At 39.3% G+C, this 26,199-nt stretch overlaps 1 protein-coding gene and 1 long non-coding RNA gene across 2 annotated transcripts in view; one reads left to right on the plus strand and one right to left on the minus strand.

Annotated features, from left to right (window-relative positions):
* Positions 1–26,199, plus strand: part of zc3h18 (zinc finger CCCH-type containing 18) — a 53,076-nt gene that overhangs the window by 23,140 nt on the left and 3,737 nt on the right. Inside the window, 12 exon segments of the mRNA XM_040026694.1 lie at positions 233–347; positions 963–1,237; positions 10,177–10,356; positions 12,046–12,171; positions 12,354–12,446; positions 14,999–15,265; positions 19,586–19,702; positions 19,918–19,926; positions 20,016–20,221; positions 23,559–23,671; positions 23,673–23,774; positions 25,385–25,484. Of these exon segments, the coding sequence (XP_039882628.1) occupies positions 233–347; positions 963–1,237; positions 10,177–10,356; positions 12,046–12,171; positions 12,354–12,446; positions 14,999–15,265; positions 19,586–19,702; positions 19,918–19,926; positions 20,016–20,221; positions 23,559–23,671; positions 23,673–23,774; positions 25,385–25,484 (1,703 nt within the window).
* LOC120730348 lies at positions 11,020–15,015 on the minus strand. Its single transcript, XR_005695089.1, has 3 exons — positions 14,667–15,015; positions 11,654–11,655; positions 11,020–11,031 (listed from the first exon to the last, which is right to left on the minus strand). It is a non-coding gene; the product is annotated as an uncharacterized LOC120730348 (long non-coding RNA).

Below are 26,199 nucleotides of genomic sequence, written 5' to 3' on the forward strand. Positions count from 1 at the left end.
AATCATGGAATCAATGTATAGACCAAAATGTATAGCATCCTCTTGGTGCTATGTTATTAAAATTGAATTGAATTAGGATAGGGTGAGCTCAACGTAGCTGATCTGCTACCCCCAAAAGGGACCAGTGGAAAGAAGTAGTAGCAGATGAAATTATTGCTCATGGAAGCAAAATCATTCATAAAAGTTTGGCATATTCTGTAAAGTTTTTTAACTTTCTTTCTTCCTCCTGCAGAGATCCATATGCTGACCCATACTATGACTATGAAATGGAAGCCCTGTGGCGAGGTGGTCAATATGAAAATTTTAGAGTGCAGTACACTGAAGCTCCTCTTCCTTATCACTACAGTGTGAGTATCCACCCCACGATACAAGCAGAGCCAGACACTTGTAGTTTGGTCTTCTGGAGCACTGTAACATAACAGTTTACCTCAGGTGTGGCTGCTGTGCCATTGGTGGTCCTTCCTAGTTTGTTATGTGGCCTATGAGGCCAGCTAAGAGTGTGTCAAAGTATATCTCTTTCATAGACCGTTTTGTTTTTTGCTGCCTTATTAGACATTTCTTTCCATGGAGGGCTGCGCAAAATGTTACCATTGGCAATGGCCTGAATTTTGTATCGGATCATGCAAACGTCTCTTTGGTCACAGCTTCGCTGCGACTAAAGTAATCTCAAACTTTTTTTGTTTGAAGGGCCACAGTGAGGTCAGTAGCCTCCCTATAGTAAAAAGGAATCATTCATACTGTCAAGTGTGATCTGTTATCATACTGTTACTTTACACTATAATTGGAAATGGTATGCAATTACTGTAAAACATTAATTGTATATTCTTCAGAGACACGATAAGAAAGATGAAGTACAACAAAAATAATGTAGAATAATTATATTTGAATGTGTGTGTGTGTGTTCTATCAGAACATATGCATTGTTAAGGACCACTTTTCGTTTTTTAAAACTCCCATCTCAGCAGGAGCGTGAACGCGATCGCGACCCTCGGGAGCGGAACCGTGATCGAGAGAGGGAACGAGACCATCGCGAGAGGGAGAGGCGCCAGCGAGAAAGGGAGCGGGAGAGAGAAAGGGAGCGCGAGAAGGAGAGGATGCGGCGGAAAGAAGAATGGGAGCGGGACCGGATGAAGCGAGATGAGAAGGAAAGGCCAAGGATGCGTCCTCCTCGAGACACCAGGGAGAAGAAAGATGAGGAGAAACTGAAACCACGCTCTCCAATCAGCCTTCCTCCGAAGTGAGTAACATATTTCAGGCAAACTAGTTGAAATGTATGTATTTTATTGTTTTCCGGCATGGGTGTTGCAAAATGGCTCTATGGCGCCACCTATGAAAGTATTGCCAGCACATAGATTGAGCTACATGATTGAAATTTGGTACACAAATGTAACATCCCACAATGCAGAAAAAAGCCCATGGGACCTGTGACCCAACCCCAACAGGAAGTGGGCCATTTTAAAATTACTGTGCCATTTTGGCAATTTCGTTACACCTTTGTGAACTTTTCTTAGGGATTTTATTTCATCAACTTTACATTTGGTCAGTCTAAAGTTATGACCTAGGTCATATTAAATTGCAGAACTTTTAAGTGCATGTAACGCCATGGCGAACTTCAATTATTCACCATGAAATTTTATATTGCTCCTATTCACATGTACATTGTCCAACTTGGACCAAACTTCTCACATGTGACAAGGCTCTGTCCCCCACATTTAAACTGGAGTGTTTGGTCATGGTCACAGCGAAACCTTATATTTGTTCTCTTGTTTAGCAATGTGAAAATGATTGTGGACCAACATAGTTACACAGAGGTGGGAGTAGGGTGAGTGAGTGTGTCAGTGTGTGTGTGCGTCATTTGCAATCTTAAATCAAAATACAATAATTTCATTATTACAGCATAACATTACAATGTGCTTGACTATTTTGTTTATTTATATATTTTTAATTTGTTAAATGTTTCAATTAAAATTTACTTTATTTTAGCATTAAAATAAAAATTTTGATTAAAGGGCTTGCACATACTGGTGAATTGACCATTACAGAAACATAAAGAATTATTTGGGGAATTGTTAATACTGTTAATTTAGTGCAGCTGTGCCATAAACCTTGTATTAGATGATAGTTATACTAATATATTTAGTAAGCATTGTGTTAGCGATTACTATGACCATTAAGTTCCCCAGAAAATCATCTGTCAGTCAAACCCTGCGTGGCACATTGAAATTGAAATGTACAATAATACAAAAAATAATGTTCCATAGAAAGTTTATTTTAATAATTAATTCATATATTTCAACTGCAACTTGATCTTTTTTCTACATCTCTTTAATATCCCAATTAGGGCTGGGCCATATTATACCGTTCACGGTAATACCGGTATAATGTTAGGCAACGATAGGAAAATGAAATATCGCGATAGAATGGGAGTAAAACGCGCATGCACAGTGCCTTTGTTTTCATACGCACATGGCCGATTGTTGAGTGAAACAGATGAACCAGAATTGGTTTGTAAAAATGGTGCAACTTCAGTGATGTGGAACTGGTTTGGTGTTTGTCCGTCAGATACACAACAAAGCACATTTTTTTGCAGAACATGCAAGCGGCCGTTGTTATTGTCGTATTTGTCGGACTAAGATGCTCTTAAATCTGGGAGTAATCTGGGTCCTAAACTCTGTATGCTTCAGGTCAAACAACATTGCAGCATCACTGAGAGTTAAAAACTGTCTAAATTCTTTCATCTTTAATAAAACGATCAGCATTGCTGCTTTACCAGGTGTAACTATGAAGTTTAACTTCCAGGCATCCATGAAAACAAAATGTATTACATTTAACGGAGTTAGAAGTTAGCAGGAAGCTAGCGGAAGTTAGCTCGCTAGTTTCGCTAGTTACCTAAGCATGATATTGCATGTTCTGACTGAGAGATTTCTAAAAAAAATTCAAACGTACAGCTCTGCTATCACTTCCAACATAAATGAAGACAGAAAACTAAACAGCAGTGACGTTTGTAGGGTTACTGAAGTTGGGCTAGCTGGTATAAAATGATGTGCTACGTGATCGCTATCGACACAGCTATGTTAGCATAACATAAACAGTGAAGCTGGAGGACGAACACTAACACTTTTCCACTTATAAAAGTTAACGTGAAGGTTCCTGATGGTTAGAGACAAATGCAATTGCATGGCAGGATGCTGTAAACGGACCAAACTTCAGTCAGGAGAACAACTGAGATAATCCATCCACAATACAAGGTTAGTCATTAATATACTGCAACAACATGGGAATAGAGCAGCTGCCAGAGAATTCAACATTAATGAATCAATGGTACAGAAGTGGAGGAAGCAAGAATGAGTTTAATAAAGTTTGATTTATCTGACTGCTTTGTTTCGCTTAATGTGCGTTATAACCCCGTGCACCTTATGGTCCGAAAAATACGTACTGAACACTGCAGTTTAATGTTGCAAAGCACCTCTTTTTAACTTCAGTGGATATTATACATGGTTATGCTCAGGATATGTTAGCCCATTTCTACTGGAAATGCCTTTTGGTTAAACTTTCAGCAAGGAATTTGCATTTGCACTGTTACATTTTTATAAAGTAAATGGAAGGTTGTCTTTTTGCGCTAGTAATGTTGTGGAGTTGTAATTTGTCTCGCATCAATTATATCGTCAGTTATATCGTTATCGCAAATTTTCAAATATATATCGTGATAAATATTTTTGGCCATATCGCCCTGCTCTAATCCCAATGTTATTATTAGTAGTAGTAGTAGTAGTTTATGTTGTCTTTTTTTTTCTTTTCTGCTCCTCATTTGGGACACTTTTAATGAGTACATGATTTCGTAGCACTGTTGGTGTTTCCCTGGAAAGATTGTCTAAAAGTATACAATGTTGTGCGTTGTTAAAGTAAACATGACAATGTAATAATATCAACAATGTGCACACAGCACATTAAAACATCCAAAACATTTAGTAAGGGGACTCCTCACAATGATCATCGTAATGACTCATTAAAGAATGATTGGTAAGATTATTTTTATTTGTAAGTCACAGTGGAGAGATGTTACCAATGGAAAATTATTGTATTAATATTTTTACTAGCAACTCCCAGTTCATCTTGGGTTTTTTTGTTTTGTTTTTGTTTTATTTGTTTGTTTGTTTTTGTTACATCAGCTAAGGCAGAGGTGACAGAAGGAAGAAAAGTTACAAAGACTACTTTGTTATTATGAAATTACTATTTAGTTTTAATATTTAAGGTTTCTTAGTTTTAAAATTTAATGTAAATAAATATATTGTGTGTGTGTGTGTGTGTGTGTGTTGTTTTTCCCCACTCATAGTCTCTAGTTTTGAAATTATGGAAGTCTCCTCATCAGCCTCAAAAGCAATAATGATGACCTTTCTGTGTCCTGGAATCTCAACAACATCGTGTTCAAAGAGCTGCTTTCACTTTATCATGGTTGAGAAAACGAGTAAATCATGGGACTTTTATTTCCTTCTTTCTTTTCTTGTATCTCCTTCACTAATTCAACTTAGGGTTGCCAGACCATAGATTTAACGCAAAACTATTCCTCGCATATAAGGACAGTTAATAATAAGCTAACAGACAAACCATACCATAAATAAAACCACAGAACTAGCCTTTTAGCTCTTTTGCCAAGCATATTTGTACTATCTATTCTGTAACAGCAACTGTTTTAATAAAAAGGCATGTCTAGTTGCCTTCTCTTTTTGTTAACCATCTTGATTCTTAAGTCTGAGGTTACTCATCTGGATAAACCAGATAAAGGCAAACCATTCTTGTAAAAACAATAGACAAAAACGTGTTCTACAACTCCCATTCTTAATGCCATGACTTTCAGTGAGATTATTGCCTTCTGCCTTTTTAACATGCAAACATGAAAATTACAAAAGAGTAGTACAAATTACAAGTACAAATTTAAAAAGATCACAGATGTACAAGTAATTAGAATAATCCTTTAATTGTCCCACAAGCGGAAATTTGGGAGTAGTAATAAGCAATAAGTAATGTGTAAGTAAATAGACGTAGAATCAAATTAATTAATGAAAATGGAAATCTAATCTGGCTTGTGCTTTCCAGAAGACTTTTTAGATCTGATTAATTACACTTATAAAGTTCTGGAAATATCCCATAACCTTTGGTGTACACCATGGGCTTCCTGGCTTTAATTGCCCAACTTCCTTTTTTCGATCCTTTCTCACGGGAAACATTAAGTCAATAAGAATTTTGAGATAAAAATAACTTGTGTTTTGTTGTAGTTCTATTTTTAGATTTGTGAGTTGTAATCTCGTAACATGACTTCATTGCTCTTGCATCACATCACAGTGGAATTTCTCGTTCCCTAGGCGATGTGTACCTTTTGTTTACTTGCAAGTGCAAAGAACCTGCAGTCATTATTTTTTTATTTTTATCCAATGTAATTTTAGGTAACTGCTTCAAACTGTTTGCAGGGTACACATATAGTATAACAATAAATCACAAAAGGCTTCCTGTGAGCATTTTTAAGGAGTTCTATATGCCAGCATACTGTTTCCCCTTTAGTGGGAATATCCACTAGTATTCATTTCCTCCAACAAATATTTACATGATACACACTTGAAGAAGATCACTGGAACCTTCGCAGTGTTTAAACAAAACTAAACTAACATAGGGAAAATCCCTTATGTATTTAAATATTGTAGCTGTCTTGTGCTAGTCAAGGGATGTCATCATGGAAGATCTTTTTTATCGACGCATGAAAACTTATATATGTAAATATAAATATATTAGAGGTGTTTAACTCTATTTAAGAGACACATAATATAAAACAAAATTAAATGACATATTTTGACAGTTGATACTTGACTTATTTACTTATGGATTGATATAAATTTTTTAGAGTAAAAATTTTCATTTGATACAAAGTTTGGTTTATTGGCAAATATTTTTCTGATTCTGACATAATAGTAAAATGGGCTACACAAACGATAACAGTTAGTCATTTTACCTTTTTAATACCTTTGTCCAAAACAATGTGGGAAATAGGGATATGTAAGCTAGGGAATAATAAATACTAATATCATACATCAATATTGTTGTGTGAAAACAGTGGGTTCCTCTGTTTTGTTTGGTGGAAAAATGATCATCTTTATGTCATAATGGAGAAATTTTTGAGCTCCATCGAGTGATGATTGAAGTGTTGTTTGCATCATACCCATTTTAATCTAAAGAAGGGAAAAAATTCCCAGGTCTGTTTTGAGAAATGATTTTGAGTTGTGCTCTTTGCTGTTAATAAGCCGATTTTGATTTTTAGTTCTGCTCTTTCAACTTAATCAATCAGCTTTGACAATGTTCTTAGGTATTAAGTACTAGTTCTAAAAATACAAGGACAAAATTGTTATTCTAGGACATTGTTCATCCGTCATTCATCAAGCGTGACCTTTTGTACATTTTTAAAAATACTTTATGATGTACCATTGACATTTTTCCACTTTCTTTCAGTCATTTATGAGGAGGAAGTTAGCTCATTGCACCTGAATGTCTGAACGCATTTAGCAGCTTTTTATCTCACTCTAGCAGAGCTTGTTTTATGACCTCAGTGACTAATGTAGGAAAGCATGCTCATATCCTAACTGTTGCTTTATCACAGTATTCAAATTACAGTAGTAAAACTGAAGAGAAGAAAAAAATTAGTTAATAAATTTAAGTTGCAGTAAGTCTAAGTGTACCAGTTATCATTCCCAATGCTTAGTCAACAAATCAGTTAATAAATCTGGTAATAATAAATATTTCAAAGTCAGAGTAAAACAATTTAAAATGATAATTAAAAAGTGAATGTGAAACAGATAACTCTTTGCTAAACTAGGGCTGTGAAAAACTAAATTCTCAGACACTAATTGATATTAAAAATTAACTTGACTAGCTACTGATACTGTTGCAAATAAGTATCATCTGCGGTGTCTTTGTGCTTCCACTGAAATAACTTCACATGTCAGTATTGAACAGTTATCGAAATGTTAAACTGCCACGAACATTTTAATGTTAGCTGTATTAACTGCTGTAATGAACATTTTCTTTCTTCAGGGTATCTATTTGAATTTTTCTTTTAGATTTATAACGCTTAATGAGCAGCATGCTCTCTCTGCAGCCATTTAAACTGAATCTGCGGTTTAACCCTTCAGCTTTTCTTCTCTGGATGACATGGAGGTCCAAAGGGCCTTGAAGGTGTTGGATCAAAATGTTTCTTTTTCATCATCATCAGGGAAAACCGAAAAGGGGCTTATGGGAAGCATGTATAATGTAAATAGAATTGTTCCTACCACAGAACCCTGTGGAACTCAATAATTAACCTTAGTTTGTGAAGAGGACTCTCCTTATACCTGAACCCATTGGAGTCTATTAGATAGATATGATACAAACCACAGCAGTGCAGTACCTGTAATACCTTCAGCATCCTCGAATTGCTGTAATAAAATGTCATCATCAAGGCATCCGTTTTCGCACCTTGGCTCGTGGAATTAGGCAGAGGATCAATAGGGGGTCCAGGACACTCTCAATAGGGCTTAAAAATCTGGGACTCTCCACCAGTTGCTCTTAGAACTGAAGAAGCTTCTTGGATGAGAGGTGAGGCGTCTTCAAGAAACAGACGTCCAGACGCTTTTTCTTTCCAAGCTCGTTAGACTTTAACTGACATAGTTACTCAGCCATTCAATATCAATTTTGGTGTCCGATTCAAATTACCGGGTGTCATTATTGTCAATGTGAATTATAATTTTACAGATTTTACATTTGCCCCTTAGCCAGCTGTTTTCAATTTACCTCAGACACATGAAGAGGTTGGTGGTGTACTGTAGGCTTCTGTTTAGGACAGTACTTCATCCCTACCGTCACCCAGCTCTCCAGTTTTTCTGGCTGCTCAGGATATTTGGCACACTGAGCAGGGAAGTGCAGCAAGGACAGGTGAAGAGGCCATGCTGCTTGCGAGTTGGCTACAAGCTAAGCTAGTGAATCTTTAAAAAGACAGTGAAAGAATCCTGTCAATATAATTAGCATGTAAATCCACAGAGTGTGCTTTAGATAAAACACATGAAGGTTACACTATAAAATAAGACGTTATGTATACACTTTTTAACTAAATTGCGTACACAGATAAGCTAAACAAAAACACAAATGTGCGTTTTAACGAGAACATATTGGGAGATGATAAATATTGAAATTATGACATGTTATTCTTTTCACTATTTTTTTTATAATTATTAGCTTTTTAATTCCTAATATAATTCTCATGTCCATATCAATTTCTTGACTAAATGTTTTCATAAGAGCTGTGACTCAGGAGTTAGAGCATGTTCCCTACTAATTGGAACGTTTAGATTAAACCTCTACATCTCATGCTTTGAATAAATACAGCATACACACAATAATGTGCAGGTCACATTAATGACTTGTCAAAACAGTAACAGGGTATATTTTACGCTTTATTCAGCCATTATTACATGTCTGATGCACAACAGGTTAGCAGATAAGAAGCGAAAAAAGGATTTGTTTAGTCTGGCTTTTATGAATGGTTTCTCTCAAAAAATAATAAAGTAGATAGAAAGAAACAGCAACCAATGTTTATTGTCTTCCAGGAACCAGAGTGGGCAACATTGACAGCTGACTAAGGATAAGATTGGGCTTTAAAAGCCTTCCACATAATACTTGCTTTGTTTTCAGATTCATTTCTTTCATAGTATTTGTCTATGCATCTTTCTACAAATTCACCAAAAATTTGATCCGTTAACAAAATTGTTTGCAGTCTCCATCTCATTGAACTTGCATAGAGATTGCAGCATGATCACTAATCACAATACTACATCTAATATAGAAGCATTTTTTGACTTGGGATTGTAACTCTTTGGATATTTTTAAAAAAATAGTGCATGAATGGCACTTTCTTTCTTTCTTTTTGTATGTTTTGTCAGTCTGGGTGGATCTGTCCATTACTGAGTAAAGTTAAAGTCCCTTCCTACAGTGTAGATTCCTTCTAAAGCAGACAGTTAAAAATATTCTCTCAAAAAAACGGGTTGTCATCAATGGGGCTACACACAGACAGACATATAATTTATTTTTGTGAGAGAATATTAACTTGAATGACAATGTAACTCCCATGCGGAGTTTGAAATGCATTGACTAGTGTATAGGGATGGCAACCCCTCTAGCCTAACTGTTAAAACAAATGTGAAATAAACATTTAGTCAGCAATTTTATGTCTGATGTGGTCAGATGCATTTATCGCATTTAAGATCATCTTAGATTTAAAGTCTTGTATTCTATTGAATACTTGTTTCATTTAGTTTTCTCTTTGCGCTGACATTCCAGCTCATTATATTAACAATGAAACTTTCCTGTTTGGTCCTCGCCATATGTTGTTATTATATTATCCTGGTGTCTTTTAGATTGTGCACAAAAAACCCCCCAACAAAACAAACAAAAACCACAAATTTACACATACATTATACATTCAAGCACTCACACACACTGAACACAGAACCTGTTTTGAACACTGGCATTTCCCTTTGTGGGACGCCTAGCTGCTGTAGGTTTTTGACATACTGTGTCCTTATACAGAGAGATTGACAGTTTGCAAGGGTTGTTTTTAAAAATGTAGACCATGGTTCCCAGAGCTTCTCCATTAAGCTGTTGTCTTGGTCACGTGACCCCCCCTGAATGCCTTCATGCATGTATTACTTCCATGCTCAACTATTGTAATTTATTAATTTTCGGCTCTTTGAAAGCCTTTAGTTGATCCAAAATGCTGCAGGGACTAGAAAGAGAGATCCTATTTCTCGCATACTTGCTTTTATTTGTTGGTTTTCTGTTAATTCCAGAATCTTTTTAAAATTCTTCTCCTCACATACAAGGTTTTGAATAATCAGGCCGCATCTTATTTTAAATACCTCACCCCAACCAGAGCACTTCACTGTCAGACTGCAGGCTTACTTGTAGTTCCTAAGGCAGAGCCCTTAGCTTTCAGGGCAGCTCTTCTGTAGAACGACCTTCATTTTGGATTTGGGAGACAGACACAGTCCCTACTTGCAAGATTTGGCTTAAAACTTTTCTTTTTCATTAAGATTATAGTTATATAAGGTATATATATATAAAAGATTCAATTGGATTTCAACTTTTCAATTTTGTCAGCAGGCCGATTGAGCCCCCATCAAAGAAGGAGGTTGTTCCAATCATGAGACGACCAGATGAGTGGAAGGACCCATGGCGACGGTCCAAATCCCCCAGGAGACGTCCGGCACCGGGCTCACCCCCACGGGGCCGCCGGCGTCATCGACCATCAGGCTCTTCAATCTCTGTGTCCAACTCCTCAAGGTAGGGATTTCTCCATATTAGGCTTAACATGGAGCCTAATAATGAAAGGTGTTATCCAGTTTCCAACACCTTAGGGACAAAGGCTGGGTTAGGCCTTAGACACGCTTTAGTGAGTCACGGGGTCAGCTGTAGACAAGAGGGGTGAATAGACAGAGCCTTTAATTCACTAACTCGCTTGGCTGTGGTTACAGCCAACAGCAGAGTGGTTTTAAGAGAGAGAAACTTCAACCCCACTGCCCCGATAGGCTCAAAGGGGTGGTGGAAGAGGGCATCTAAAACGACTGACAGATCCCATAAAGGGACCAGTGGTCTAGTGACTTGGAGCGTTTGACGTGCCTCCCTCATGAAGCGACATACAAGGGGTGCTGCCCAGCAGGTTTATCACCAAACCCCACGTGGCAGGCTGAAATAGCTGCCAAATAGACCTTTATGGTAGAAAAAGCTCTCCTTTTGTCCAGCAAGTCCTGAAGAAAACACAACAGCTCCACCACTGAACGCTGGAAAGGGATTATCTGCTTTTCATGGCACCACTCTTCAAAAACCCGCCATTTACTGTTTTAAATGGAACGAGTGGAGGAGGCTCTGGCATTCGGAATGGTTTCAATAACCTTCGGAGGCATGCCTGCTGCCTTCAAATTCCACCTTTCACAGGCCAGGCCCAGAGAGCCTCCTGGTCTGGATGGGGATCGTATATCTCCCCATGCACCTGTTTGAATGGCCACCGTGGAGCTATTAAAATCAGTGACAGCCCCTGATCACTCACTCTGATCAGTGTTGGGAAGATCAGGCTGAAGGGAGGAGAAGCATACAGCAGTGTGTTTGGCCATGGATGGGCCAGTGCATCCATGCCCAGTGGCGCATCTACGTCTGACAGCAAGAAAAACAGAGGGCACTGAGTGTTTTCTTGTGAGGCGAAGAGATCTACGGCAGTCCGGCCGTATCTCTGCCAAATCTGCTCCACCACCTGTGGGTGAAGCTTCCATTCTCCGAACAGTGGATTCCCTCTGGAAAGGCGGTCCGCCTCCCCGTTCAGAATTCCTGACACGTGAGTTGCTCGAAGGGAAAGGAGCCGTGTGCTGCTCCACACAATTATTTCCCTGGCTAACCTGTGTAGCTGCCGGGAACAGGTACCGCCCTGGCGGTTGATATAAGCAACTACAGTGGAGTTGTCTGTTTTCACAAAAACATGTCGTCCCCTGAGATATGGCAGAAAATGCCGTAAGGCTAGGAGCACCACGCGGAGCTCCAGCACATTTATGTGATTCAGAGCCAGTCTCTGTGACCAAACGCCATTCACTGCTCTGCCCATCATAGTTGCACCCCAACCTGACAGGGATGCATCTGTGGTCAGTGTCACCCTGGATGATACTGCCCCGAGAGGTACCCCTGCAGCGAGAGTTGTCGGGCTCCTCCAAGGCCGGAGAGCCCCACGACTGAGATGTCAGGGAGGTCACAGCTGCAGAGAAGCGACCCATTAACTGCAGGAATGGTCATTTGCATCTCATACTTTCACTCCTCAGTACCGTCAGGGGGGAAGTTACACAAATGGAGTGCACTGAGAGCCAAAAACAACCTTCGTCCTGTTCTGGTTACTTTTTGTTTTAGTGTAGAAGGTAGAAAGGAATTGCTTGATAATTCTTCAGTAGCCCACTCAGAATTTTAATTGGGTTTATTCCATGTGCGTTTCAGGTCCTCGTCCCGCTCTTCATCATACACAGGCTCCGGATCGTCCCGTTCCCGCAGCCGTTCCTCCTCATTCAGCTCCTACTCCAGCCACTCGTCCCAACGCAGCTCCTTCAGCGGCAGCCACTCTAGGTACATAAATCTTATAGTGTGTTTGTGTTTTTAATGTGTTTCTGCTCTCCAACACCATTTTTTGACACATTCTGCTAAGATATGTCAAGCCACTCGAGAATTTCTACAATTGAAAACAAGCAACTGACTATGAATCACATTGTTTTGTGCATTTGAGTGATCTGATCTGATCTAATTTATAGGTCTCAGTCTTTCTCCACATCTCCCTCACCAAGTCCAGCAGCACTGAGGAACGCTAAGAACAAAGCAGACCTTCAGCCTGTTGTAGCCAAAGGGTAAATATTAAAAAATTTAAAAGTTTCAATGTAAATCCTGAGCAGAGAGTGAGCTGCTTTGGCGGAGGTTTGCACTTGAAGGGCTTCTTGTTGATCGGCAGCTGCAAGGTTGCATTCCTATGCTGTGCAATGCAGTGGGCATTAGAGGCACAGCACTGGAGTGGTTCAGGTCCTACTGTTGGAGCAGACTTTTTGTGTCAATCTCTGTAACCATGTGTCCTCCTCTGCTTCTCTCTTCTGTGGTGACCCACAGGGCTCAGTTCTAGGCCCCCTCCTCTTTTCTTTGTATGTGCTCCGTCTTGGTTTTATACTGAGCAAATACAGCATTGCTTTTCACTTTTATGCTGATGACTGTCAGATCTATGTAAAGAAAAAAGGCACACATTCTATACAGAATTCTTCAGTGTCTTGATGACATTAAAGCTTGGGTGTCTTGTAACTTTAAAATTCAATGACAAAAACACTAAGATTATGCTTTTTGGTATCCCCACTGAGACCTCCAATGTGTCTTTAGATTCCTTGGCCCAGTATAATGAGCCAACTGTCACAAAGCTCGGGGTCAAAGTGAACTCTGAACTTAAGCTTAACAGTGAGATTAAGGCAGTCATAAAATCGTGCGTCTTTCAGCTCAGGCAGTTGGCTAAAATAAAGCCAAATCTTTCACGGCAGCACTTTGAGACAGTTATTCACAACTTTGTTACCACTCGGCTGGATTACTGTAACAGACTTTATATAGGGGTCAGTGCTTCATCCATTACTCATCTACGGAGGGTGCAAAATGCTGCAGCTCGTCTTTTAACTGGCACTTTAAAGTCTGAGCACATTTCCCCTATTTTAGCTTCACTTCACTGGCTGCCCATTCCTTTTAGGATTCATTTTAAAGCCCTCCATGGCCTAGCCCCATCTTATCTCTCTGAGCTGCTACTGACTTACACACCCACGCGCTCTCTCAGGTTACCTGATTAACTGTTCCTGAATGTACCCAGGACTGAGCGTAAACTCAGAGACTCTGCTTTTGCTGTAGCAGTTCCCAAACTGCCTCTATACAGGCCTCTTCTCTGCCTGTTTTTAAAATCACTTCTGAAAACCCATCTCTTCACCCTGACCTTTGACACCTTGTGAGATGTTGTTTTTCTTAGTTTATTTTTCTTTTGGGGTTTTTTTTTGTTTCATTTTATCTACTGTTCTCAACTTAACTCTAAGTGCTTTATACAGAAAGTTGGATTTGATTGGATTGGATGGTGGCATGCTAGCTACTAGTGGTGCAACGGATCACGGCTGATCCGAAATCCGAACCGATCCCAGTCCAAGGTTCGGTACACACGTCATCCGAAGATTCGAAAAAGAAAAAAAAAAGTATGTGTATGGTGCGTGTTGTCAGTCTGTCAAGCGGTAGTTATGGTCAGCGCTAGCGGTCCAAGTAGCGGAGTACAGGAGTCTGCGGCATTTAAGCAGTCCTTTGCTGCCCAATCCAACCGGGCTAAAGCTATTACAAAAGCTATTGGGGTGTTTAGCTGCAGACGGGAGGTCGTATTCTGTTGTGCAAAACAAGGGGTTTAAACTGTGATGAACGTGCTTGAGCCACGCTATGATATCTCATTGCGCGTCCACTTCAGTGACAAGATCGTTCCAAGCATGAATGAGCAGTAGAAGTTTAAAGTTATGGCTGAACTGTCCCAGGCATCTTCTGTTGCTCTAACTACAAATGGGTGGACCTCCAGGGCAATGGAAAGCCACGTGACCGTGACCGCTCGTTATATCACAGTGGAGTGGTAGATACAAAGCCCTGTACTGCCCTATAGATTACATTAGATTAGATGAAACTTTATTTATCCCTCGGGTGGTTTCCTCCGGGAAATTCAGTTTTCAGTAGCACAGCACCGACAGAAGTTGCAGAATGTGAGCAGAAATATACCACATATACACATATATAAATACAGAGAACACAAAAGGGATAAATACAATAAATAGGAATAAGAATACAAGGGAACGGCACATTTCAAGTATTGTGAGTCTATTACACCGTTGGATATTAACAAAAACTATTGCACAGTGAAAAGGCACTACAGCTACTTTTCCCCCCCTCCTTTGTCCCCGTTTCCCCTCCCTCTCCCATCCAGCGAGGAGTTAAACAGTTTGATGGCCTGTGGTAAAAAAGGACTTTTTAAGTCTGCTGGTTCTTGACTTTGGGAGAAGCAACCAACCTCTCCCTGAACAGACTTTATGGCCGTGTGCAGAGGATGCAGAGGCTACCCAGCATGGTCCATAATGTCCATATTGCACCTTAATTTGTTTTTATATAAGTGCGTGGAATGAGTCTTCAGTTGAATGTTTTTTAATAGGCAAAAAATACTTAAATAAGTAAATGGCAAGTCGAATTTTTGTCTTTTTTTTTTTCCATTTTTGCTGATCCGAAATTGATCCGATCCGTGACTTAAAACTGTTATCCAATCCGAACCGTGAGATTTTTCATCCGTTGCACCACTACTAGCTACTATCACACGCCTGCCATTACTGTCTGTATACCTATAAGATCCCTTTTCCTTCCCTAGCATACCACTGAAGCAGGATGCCATGCCCCCTCCTCGCAGGGACAGGCCTCCCATGAAAAAAGCTTCCAGCCCTTCTATGCCTTCCGGACTGCAGTCCAGACCATCCAAACCCTTGCCAGATGGAGGAAAGCCTCCTAACAATCCACGAGATGCTGGAGGTGCAGGAGCTGGTGGAGCAGTCAAACCCCTGCCACCAAGGGAACCTGGAAAACCTGTCAACTTGAGGGAAGGCAGGCGGAAGGAGCGACAGCAGCATCCTCCTCGAAGGTAAGCATCTCATCTTAAAGCTTGTTTTGTTTTACAGGACACAGAAATTCACAAAAATGGTTATACACTTATACATTTGACATGATCTATTACAAGATTATTGGCTTTAGGAGAAGTTACTAGTGTTGTTTTGTAGCAAGAGGCTCCTGGATACAAACCCATGGAGGGCCTGTTGTGGATTCTGCTTCTTATTTAGAATGAATGAATAAATAAATAAAAAAGATGACATTGAAAAAGGAATTTAAGCTATTTCAAGAATCAGGAAAAGTTGTCTGCACACCTAATTTGATTTGGCATTTAACTAGATACAAGACCTTTATAAGGCAATGCAATGTCAATGAATCAGCATAAAATAAGAGGACTGCATTAATCTGTTGATGTTAAAATTTAAACACAGCTTGGAATCTGTGTTGCTATACTTTTCTTTATGGTGTTTCTCCAGATTTAGGTGATTAGGAACTAAAAAATTATATGAAAAGTTGGCTTGAACAGGAACGAATGTGACAGAGTTCACTATGACAAGGAAGAAAGGCAAAGAAAAAACAAAAACCAAAGAGCTAATACTCTGTTCCAGGTATTTAAAAAAAAAAATTTCTGAAGTCTGTTGTTTTACTCTCTTTTTTTCTTTTTTGGGGGGTGCAAAAGGAAATGACCAGCAAAAGCACAAACATAAACAAGAGTAGCCCATATTATTCTTTATTTCACACAGAATAAAGAGAGAGACAGAGGCAGATGATGTACTGTGACAGTCCCTAAAGATGTCAGTCAAAAGAAGAAGAAATTGTATGTTAAGTGAAGTCTGACTGCAACAGTTCAACAAAAAAGAACTCTTAGTTCTTAGTCTTAGTTATTAATCCTCAGGCCCTTCCAGAACTCTTATGGTACTTAGATTTGTCATTCTGTTACTTACTTAAATGTGTGGCTCCTGCCAAATTCTCAAGTGAGCATAAAACATTTTGGATGTTCTCCATGTGTGTGTAGGTGGATGGCAGCATGTTGGCCCACCATGTTTATTTTGCTCACGTTTTCAAGGAAGTGCACAAACAGTGAAAGGCGTTGTTTAAAAGTTTCATTTGCAGTAAGGAGAACTGTGTTCTTATTTGCATATTTTTGTAATGTAAGTGATAATGCAGATGTATTCCACTTTGGGGGAAGACCATAGAGCTCACACGTGGGCGAGTGAGTGGGTACATAGTTTGAGGAAAAACCTCTCTTTTGTACGCTTATGTTTGTGTTTGTTTATGAGAGTGTGTGAGAGAGCAACATCAGCCAAAGCGGAAGAAGAGTAAAAGGGCAGGGAAGAACAGTCTGTGTGTGCAAGGCTGTTTTCGTGTGTGTGTGTGTGGGTGGGTGCAAGTTTGTGGGCTGATTGAGTTACATGTGGAAATAATCCAGGAAAACCAGTTCAGGTGCTTGTTATTATGTTTACTTCCCTTCCTTTAACTTCACTCTGATGAACCGATATATATATATGATGTAACTAGGGGTGTAATTTTTTTGTCTGCCTCTTCAACACGATGGTTTAAACTTAAACTTGCAGTATTAAAAAGAGTATAGATGGGCGTGACTGGTCACCTAGATGTTTAAATTTAGATTAAACTGTATATAAAAGATTAGTTTCAGGGGTTCTGAATTATATTATCTTTTATTTTTATTATTTACCTTTTTCGTTTTATATTTAGTGTCGTTCTAAGGTATTGGCTAAGGCTAGCAAGCTTGACTATCAAGTTGGCTGAGTAAAATGTACGTGTACAAAATAAGGCTAGTCACCGGTACAGACACATAGATGACACCTGGGTCATAATCAAAACCCAAGAAGCAGAAACCCTCACTGCTCACATCAACTCATTGGATAGAAATATAAATTTCACCAGGGAAGATACAAAGGATAATAGTTTGACATTTCTGGACTGTGCTGTGCACATTGAGGAGATTGGAAGCCTCAACATTGAAGTTTACACAAAGATATTCACTAACTGGTTCTCAGTACAGGACTAAAAAGGCATTACTAGAATCTAATTACGAAAAATTGTCACAAAGACGTCTTGTACAGACTGTACCATACAGCATTTGCTATGACTCCACCACTTCATTTTTGCTTGTATCACTTGTAAGTGACTACGCTTTAAGTAGTGTATTTATGGAACAGAAAAGCTAAAGGTGGGCTCATATTGTATCCTACTGTATGGGAAGGACTTGGCTGCTGCTCTCCGGTCATGTGGCGTGTGGTCGCCTCCTTACCCACACAAGTAAAGTGGTGCCAAGCATACACCAAATCTAGCTCATCCAGGAGATGTGATACTGTCAAAACTCTTTTTACCTCCAATTAAAGACAGAGTATAGGCAATTTTTTTAATGCGTTAGTTTAAATTGCATGTGCGCTTTTCTTTTTTTTCTTTTTTTCTTTTTTTGCCTTTGTCTTTAAAATCTTTTAATTTCTAAAATGCTCACTCAATTTCTAAAATACAAAGCAATGACCAGTTCATTTTGAAAGACCTATGACTTTTCTCTGGTGAATATCTATTATTGCTCATTATCGAATATTAAATAATATTGAATATATTATTTATATGAATACTATTTATTGTTATTTCTATTATTTAGGAAGTATTTATTCCAATTAATCAATGGAATAATCAGTAGAATACGCTCACAAAACGTAATCGGTAACTGCAGCCCTACTTGCACTGCATTTTACAGCATTTTGGTTTTATTTGACGAGGGAAAAAATGATGCAGAGGAATAAGATTTGCTGTTTAAGAGCCAAACATTGTCCAGTGTTGACTTTTAGTAGGGAGATAGTAGCAAGATAATTGTGTCCACCTATTTAGCTCAGAAAGAACTCATGTTCCAACTGATACATTTTTGTTGATGTTATGTCCATTGTGCTAAAACAGTATGTCAAAATGAAAGAAGAAAAAAAAAAACCCTAAAAAGTCAGCTGTGAGGTTGTGCTGAAAAGAGTGACAGCAAACAAGGCGAGGCAACAGTTTTTAAAGGTGAAATATAAATGTCAAAAATGGCCAATTATAACCTTGACTCCATTTTCACAGGTTTTACAGCATAGGTGTCAAACTCTGGCCCGCGAAGCCATACCAAATTACTATTAGAGCTGGCCTACTGGTAATATACAGCTAATATATATATTGTTTACTATTATTGTTCCATATTCAGTTTTTCAGCAAAACGTGTTTGAGTCCATAAGAAAAGATTCATTCTTATATCTGGAGGAATAAATATATTTCAATAAATATTAACGTTAGCCCGCGACTTTGTTCCAGTTTTGAATTTTGGCCCACTGCGTATTTGAGTTTGACACCCCTGTTTTACAGCTTTTCCTACTGATAAAGACCTTGTTAATGGTCATTCATACATTTTTGTTTGTTGTAAAGTAATAATAATATTAACACAAGGAAATTCTATGTGAATTAACAGAACCTTTGTTTTATCATTACAAGAATAAACTACCAGAACCTTCACTGGAATTTTACACATTTATTTATTACAATCTAAGTCCAAAGAGTCACTGACAGATTTCTTTCATTTATCTTAAAAAACAGCATTTCTTTATCATGTTGAAAAACTGAGATGTACTGTTGAAATTGCACTTTTTCTTATATTAGATATCTCAGGGATTAAATGTGTAGTTCAACTTCTTCATAAAAGTTTTCACTGGTCCAGCCCAGTTGAGATCAAACTGAGCTGTAAGTGGCCCATGGTGTAAAATGAGTTTGACATCCCTGTTCTAGAGGGTTAGTCTGCTTTCTATAACCTTTATTAGCAACATTAAAAACAGTCACACTAAAAGCTATTTTCCTTTAAAATGGGCTTAAACTTCTGCATTATAATCAGTTCTGATCATTTCAGCTCGCACTGTACATTGTGCGATTCCATCCTAACTCTGCGCACAAAAATGTTAAAACTTGCTCACAGAAATCCTTAAAATCTCATTGAAAAATTACTTTTGGTCTTCATTTTGGGAGCTTTGATTGACAGCAGCTACACTGACATCATTTGCAAAATCACCAATATGATTATCCAGCATGTTAGTTAGAAAAATACATCAATAAGCAATGATTTATTTGATGATAATGAGGGTGGTGACTTGATAAGTCTCCCAGAATGAACATTAACAAGAGAACATTTGTCAATAATAAATTAGATGTACTAGCATGTACTCTCCTTCAGGTTTCTTTTTTTGGTGATGATCTGCTCGTGCGAAAGCTGCTGAATAAATTCCTGTCTTACTCTGGTTTTCGTTTATTTAGAAAAAAACAAAACCTTTTTGCATTCTTAGCTCTGTCTCTGTATGTGCTGCAGGAGAACTATGAGTGGGAGTATTAGTGAAAGTGGTAGCAGTTATACTGGTTCCAGCTCCAGATCTAGATCCTCATCCAACACCCTCTCAAGATCACACTCTGGATCCAGGAAATCCAGGTACTTATTCACACAGTCATTGCCCTGAGTACTGCATTTTGCCAGTTAAGAGTTGAGTACTATTATTACTATCATATCTTATTTATCTGTTGCCTTGGCCCTTAGTGATCTGTATTTACTCGCAATGCAACCTAATATCAGTAATTTATATTTCAGTAATTTATATTTTCTCTTCTCTTGCTTTCATGCTCTGCCTCTCTTGGAAAATCCTACAGAAAATCCAGGTATGACAGTTGTTGTTCAAGCTTTGTATTTTGTGTTTGGGTATGGTGTTTTGTGTATTCACGGGGCAACCTGTCAATTCTTGTTGCAGATCACTTAGTGTGAGCAGCGTGTCGTCTGTGTCATCAGCGTCATCCAGCAGCAGCTCTGTACGCAGTGCAGACTCAGATGACATGTATGCCGACCTGGCCAGCCCAGTATCCTCTGCCAGCTCACGCTCACCCACACCAAATCACCCTCGCAAGGAGCGAGGGCCTCCACGCGATCGGTCCCCACATGGAAGAGACAAGAATAGGGGTTAGTACAAGCCACCTAACACCCATTCAACTGGAACACAGGACCCAACAGCCTATCATGCAAACATAAATGTAGTGCTGCTGGAAATAACAGATTGATTCTTTTCAACCCCCAATTTCTTCCCAAAGTTTGACATTTCTCAGTTTTACGTAGCCCATATTCATACGTCTAATTTTAAGCAAAGTTTGTTAAGTATAATTTTATTTAATCTAACAGCTAGAAATTAAATCTGAAACGGTTGGTCTTAACGTTAAAAAATGGTTTACTACTAAATACAACTGGAATTAATGAATTCAGTTCACTTTTATGTAGCTGACAGTTCCTCACAACAGTCTGATGCAAAGACCTGTAATGGCAGAAAAACCCCAGTGACACAATCCCCAAGCAGAACACAAGCTCAGGGAGGGGCAGCCATTTGCTGAAACCAGTTGGGGGGTGAGGGAAAGAAGGAGAGCACAGAGAGATGAGGCCAGAACAAACACTATGGTTGAAAGGAGACAAAAGATTTAGTTGAACACAGTCAAGGTAAAAAGGAAGTACACTCACCTATTATGGGCGTGTATTTCTACAGGCAGAAATTATTTCCTATGACGCTGTGATGCACATTTAGGTCATCTTAGTCTCTTTGTCTAGCATTGTCCTTATCTTGTACAACATCCACCTCTATGACATCATCTTGTGAAACCCTAGCTCCATCCGCACAATGCTAGTGGCCTTGTGGATCAGTTTAATGAGTCTGTTGCCATCTGTGACCCCTCAACCTGCTTCCCCAGCATTGCAACAGCATAGAGCAGGGGTCGGCAACCTTTCTGATGATGAGTGCCATCTACAATTTCCTCAGAAGTCAATATGCCATATGATTGCATTAGTAATAAATTTAATAATGCTCTATATTAACAGTTACACACTATATAGAACAACTTTATACAAATGTATTTGTTTGCAGATGTTGGCAGCTATCATCGAATAGTTATCAGCTATTTTGAAACACAAAAAGACACTTTTTATCCATAACAAGAACTCCATAACAGCAAATACAACAGAAAGTGCAAATGCTATTTATGGTCTCCTCGCAATAATGATAAGAAAAATAAACTGAGCCAATATGGCATGTTTGTTAATACAGAAATACACATGTTAATGTGATCTCTAGTCTCCCACTCAGAGAAATAGGTCACTGAGTGTCCACCATTCAGACGGCTACCTGAGGACACTCATGTGAGAGAAAATCTGCTCACACAGATATGTAGAGCCAAATACTGTCAATAAGGCCTCTGCAATGTTCTGAAGACAGTTAAACTTGTCAGGTAGTGATGCACAGCAGGTGAAAATGCAGCTCCATGAACATGCACAGCTGTAGATTCCAGCTGTGTTCGTAGTTCTGCAAACCTTGACCCACAGAGTCGAGCTTTTCAGTTCAATCAGCTGCATTTCGATGTCCTCTGTGTCCAGCCAGTTAATGAGAGTCAAATCCAGCTGCTCATTAAAGCTTTCTGGTTTGATCAGAAAACAAAACATTGGTCCATACACCTAAAAGTCCTGAAAACGCATTGTGAATTCTGTCTCAAGTCTTTGGCTGTATCCGTGTATTTCCGTGGTGCTGATGCTGCGCTGAGCGGACAGCTCCTGAAGCATTTGAAGTGTCGGAATGTGGAAATTTCAACATCACTTGAAAAAACTGCCAGCTAGCAACGTCCCTCTTACCGGTAGGCTAAGTTATTTTTAGCCAATTACAAGTTGAATCTGGTAGTTGGGGTTGTTAGCTAAGATACCATCATTAAGAAGCAGCACAACTAATGTATCTATGCGAGCTAATTTGCGATGTGCACCGCCATTTATTTTTTAATGCACCCTCTCAGATTAATTCACTGCATGTCGTGCCCAGGACTGGGACAAAAAATCGGCCCGGGCATTTTGACTAGAGACCGGCCCACCAGGTATTATAGGAAAAGCCATAAAGCCTTTGAATAAAAACAGATGCTGTTGTGACAGTGATGTACACAGTCTTGCTGGTATATGTATGATTTCTATACATTTTACATCATCATCACAAAAACTTTGGTTGTAAGATTCAGATAATTATTTATTAAAAGCTAGATATTTTAAATGAGAATAAGAAAGAAAAGTATTTCTTTGTGCCCCCCTTTCCCTGTTAATGCCCTACCTGGCCCCCCTGGCAAAACTTTGCTAGATCGACCCCTGCACAGTTACCAGCTGTCAGCTACTTAGAAACAGATCCTGGTGTTATTTGTCTCTCAGAAACAGTTCATTACTTCCCTTCAACTCATTCATGTCACCTAAAAGGTAAACCTGTTTCTCCATCACCTGTTCAGCTCTGATGATTCAGTAAGGACATTTCCTGGTTTCATCTTCATGTTTCCCTCTCACCATATATCCAAACCGACATCATGACCAGCAGCTTTTACAGCTGTGGCTCCAGCAAACATCAGCTGATACTAGAAGTTAATGTTAAATAAATTCTAACAACAGCTGATCAAGCTTAAACGTGCTGCTGTTGTTTAGCGCGACATCCGGCAGTTTCCTCTTTCTGGCGCAAAGTGGGCGATAAAAAAACGAGAGAGAAAAGCTGATCAGCTGATCAGTGTCATGATTGAAGTAGCAACAGGAGAGAGAGGGGGAGAGAATGAGAGAAGAAGAGGCAGCTGTGCAGCAAAGACACAGAATAACTCCAGCTTTGTGTCTTGAAGTCCGGGACAAACTGTGTTCCTTCTCACCTCAATACGAAATACCGGGTAAATGCCCGGTATGCCTGATGGCCAGTCCAGCTATGGTCGTGCCATCAGTTAACCCTTTGCATGCCAGCTGTGGCACACATGCCCAGGGTTGCCAACCCCTGGCATAGAGGATATAGCACTAGCCACAACAGGTTGTGGGAAAATCCTGAGCATTGTCTGACAGATATTAAAAGACGTCTGCCACCTCAGATAATAGAGACAGCTCTTTCTGTAAATTGCGGTTGTGGTACTTCAGCATCTAGCTAGTGCTACTGAAGAGCAGCAATTAGCTCAACAAACATCAGCAAACACACAAACTGTTTGTGTGCAGTTTGTCGCACAGTGTACTGCTAGCTAAAGGTCTAGCTGCTATATTTCACAGAGAGAGAAAAGAAAGAGAGCTAGCTTCCACTAACCACTCAGAGATGGAGAAAGATAAGAAAGACATTGCAGGAGAGGCAGAAGAGAGGTTAGATTTAAAGGGAAGGACTGCTCAGTGGGGTTTGATAAACTGGGAGCTTACATGTAAGTCCTCATGTGTTTCAATCAGACGTTGGGTCTGCACACATGACATTCTCATATTTCTTTTTTCATCATTAAAGAAAGACCATCGAAAAAGGATGAACCCTTCAGAGAAGATCGAAGAAAGATTGACCAGTCTGGTCCCCCACCCAGAGAAGGAAATCCCTTGCCCAGAGCAGGGCCTGGTAACAGGGGGGGGGCACCCAGTACATCCTCCACCTGGCACCATGGGCCCCCCTGGAAACTATGGCAGTTCAAGTTCCCACAGAGACATCAAGCTCACCCTCCTTAACAAGGTTAATATTCTGCTTTCTTACATTTAAAGGAGTCTGGTTATCTCAATCAGAAAACCTCACCTTTTTTGTTTCTAATGGCTTTTTGTGAACCTTTAATGTTCAAAATAATAAGTCCTTAAAGAAAATGTACTTTCTGACATCTATACAAGTGAAAATTAGCCTCTATTGACACACTCTGACAATCCATACTAGCATCAACACAATAGACATCATGACTCCGTGAATCATGGAAATTCACCAACAACACAAACCTTTTGCAGCATAACTAATAGATGGTTTAGGGTCGCCTGATCCAGGCCCAACTATAACCTTTATCAGTGTGGCATCTGGCTTGATAAACATAACTGGGTGTCATCTCCATCATAAATGGAATGTATACAATGTTTTTAATTAAAAATGTATAAGGAAAGTATGTACAACGTGAAAAGAATCTTGACCAACTTGTCACTTAGCTTTTGAGTTTAAGAAAAAGCAGTATGCTTACAGACTGGAATCTATCTAAAAAATGATGATTCAAGCTAGTGGAATGCATTACCATTAAACCAAATGGTGTATTATAGTCTCTGTTACTGCCATTAGTTACCACAAGGAGAAGTTTTTTGTTTACAGATCAGTTATTCCAAGCTCACCAACAGGATCACTCAGCATTGTTATTGTGAGGACAAATAAAATGAAAGCAACTGTATTTAGAAATCTCAACAGTTTCCTAAGCATAAAACAATCATGTTCTTTTAGCCTGTCTCACATACTCAGTGAAAATAAAATGATTTACACCATCACGTGAGACATGGTTTAAAAAAAAATAAAAAAAAACATTGTTACCAAGATTAACGCAGCAAATACGAGTGTACATACATAAATTCCTGTTTTATCACTTTTTACATGGAAACTCAAACTAACAGAGACACACTGAACGCACCTCATTGCCAATTGTAACCAAACAGAAGAAAGTACGTTCATCTTCACAGTATGCAGTTCAAGGAAAATTTAAAAAAAAATGTTTCTAACAAATACGCAAAAAATAAATAAATATTGAATTAATTCACTGTCTGTTACAGTCTCCAAAGTAAAATGTTCAGTGGTGTCAGGTGTTACTGTGAAACCAAGCACAGACCGGTCCATTGTCAGAGGCCATAAGATTAGTAACCTTCACTAGTGCTGTTTCTGTGCTATGATGAATTAAATCCTGGCTGAAACTCATCAGAAGAATTGAAACAACTCTTTAAAAGCCAAAGATCTGCAGCCTGCACACTGAAGAGCTCCACATTTACCCAAAAATTTACATTTTGAACACACTGATTTTTCTCCAACTGTAATGTATTTAGTGGCACTTTTGGGCCTGTGGTTTAAATCCTAAAATTAGAATAAATGAAAATATTTTAATCTTAATAAGGAACTAACCTAAAAATTTGATCAACTTCAATCACTCCTCTTGTATCTGATAGAGTATCTATGCTCCCAGCAAGTGTCATCTCAGCAAGTTTATTTGCATTTTTGCATGAAACAATAGACAACTTGACTCTTTACTTGAGCTTCATTTCCATTCCAGTATGGACCCATTTCTTGCGTTTCTGTAATTTTTCCTGAATGTTTTAATTGTTCAATTTCAGCAGCAGGGAGACAAAGGCAACAGGAAGCGGTACCTGCCTGGAGACAAAGACAGGCCAGGTTCCCCCCTCAACAAAAGAATGGCTATGTCTCCAGACAAAGGTAAGAAACATGACTGACTAAATACAAGCACTTTGTCTCCCAGGGAAATTTGCCTGAGCCTAGCCCCTCTGTTGTACAGGAGCTGCCAACATTCCTGGGCCTGGAGCAAATTCTCCCAGGAAAACCTACTCAGTGTGTCTAGCTTTGCTCTCAGGTCCAGAACATACTGAATTTCATTCCTTCCTTCCAGTTTTCTTCAATTTGGTCTAAAACTCCAAACATTAACTGGGGAACCAGTCTAACCAGCGATTCCAATTGCGTTCATCCTTCATGAATGAAATTACGAATCATGGACTTTAAAATCTTTGTATTAGCGTTGTATTAGTTTTGGTGCAATGTGATATCCCGAAGCAGTGCCGCTGCGCACCATTTCTTTAAAGAGTGTAGTACAAGCGCAGTTTTCAGGTCATCTCCCCGAGATACTGACTGACCAGGGCACACTGTTCATGTCAACAATACGAATTATTGGGCATTAAATCTCTTTGGACCAGCGTCTATCACCCTCAGACTGACGGGTTGGTGGAGCAACCGAATAAGATTTTAAAGTCCATGATTTGTGCGCTCTAGTGAAATGGCCCAATGAGGTCCATACACTCAAAAGGGACCTCCGTTAGAAGTATTGGGCATGAAGGGGCTTTTGGAATGCCGGGCTGGTTCACCATCTAACAGTCAGGACAAGACACATCGTTGCACATCCCCCCGAATGCCCAGTCAT

The sequence above is a fragment of the Simochromis diagramma genome, unplaced genomic scaffold, assembly GCF_900408965.1.
Source record: "Simochromis diagramma unplaced genomic scaffold, fSimDia1.1 OVJJ01000293.1, whole genome shotgun sequence".
NCBI classification, from domain to species: domain Eukaryota; kingdom Metazoa; phylum Chordata; class Actinopteri; order Cichliformes; family Cichlidae; genus Simochromis; species Simochromis diagramma.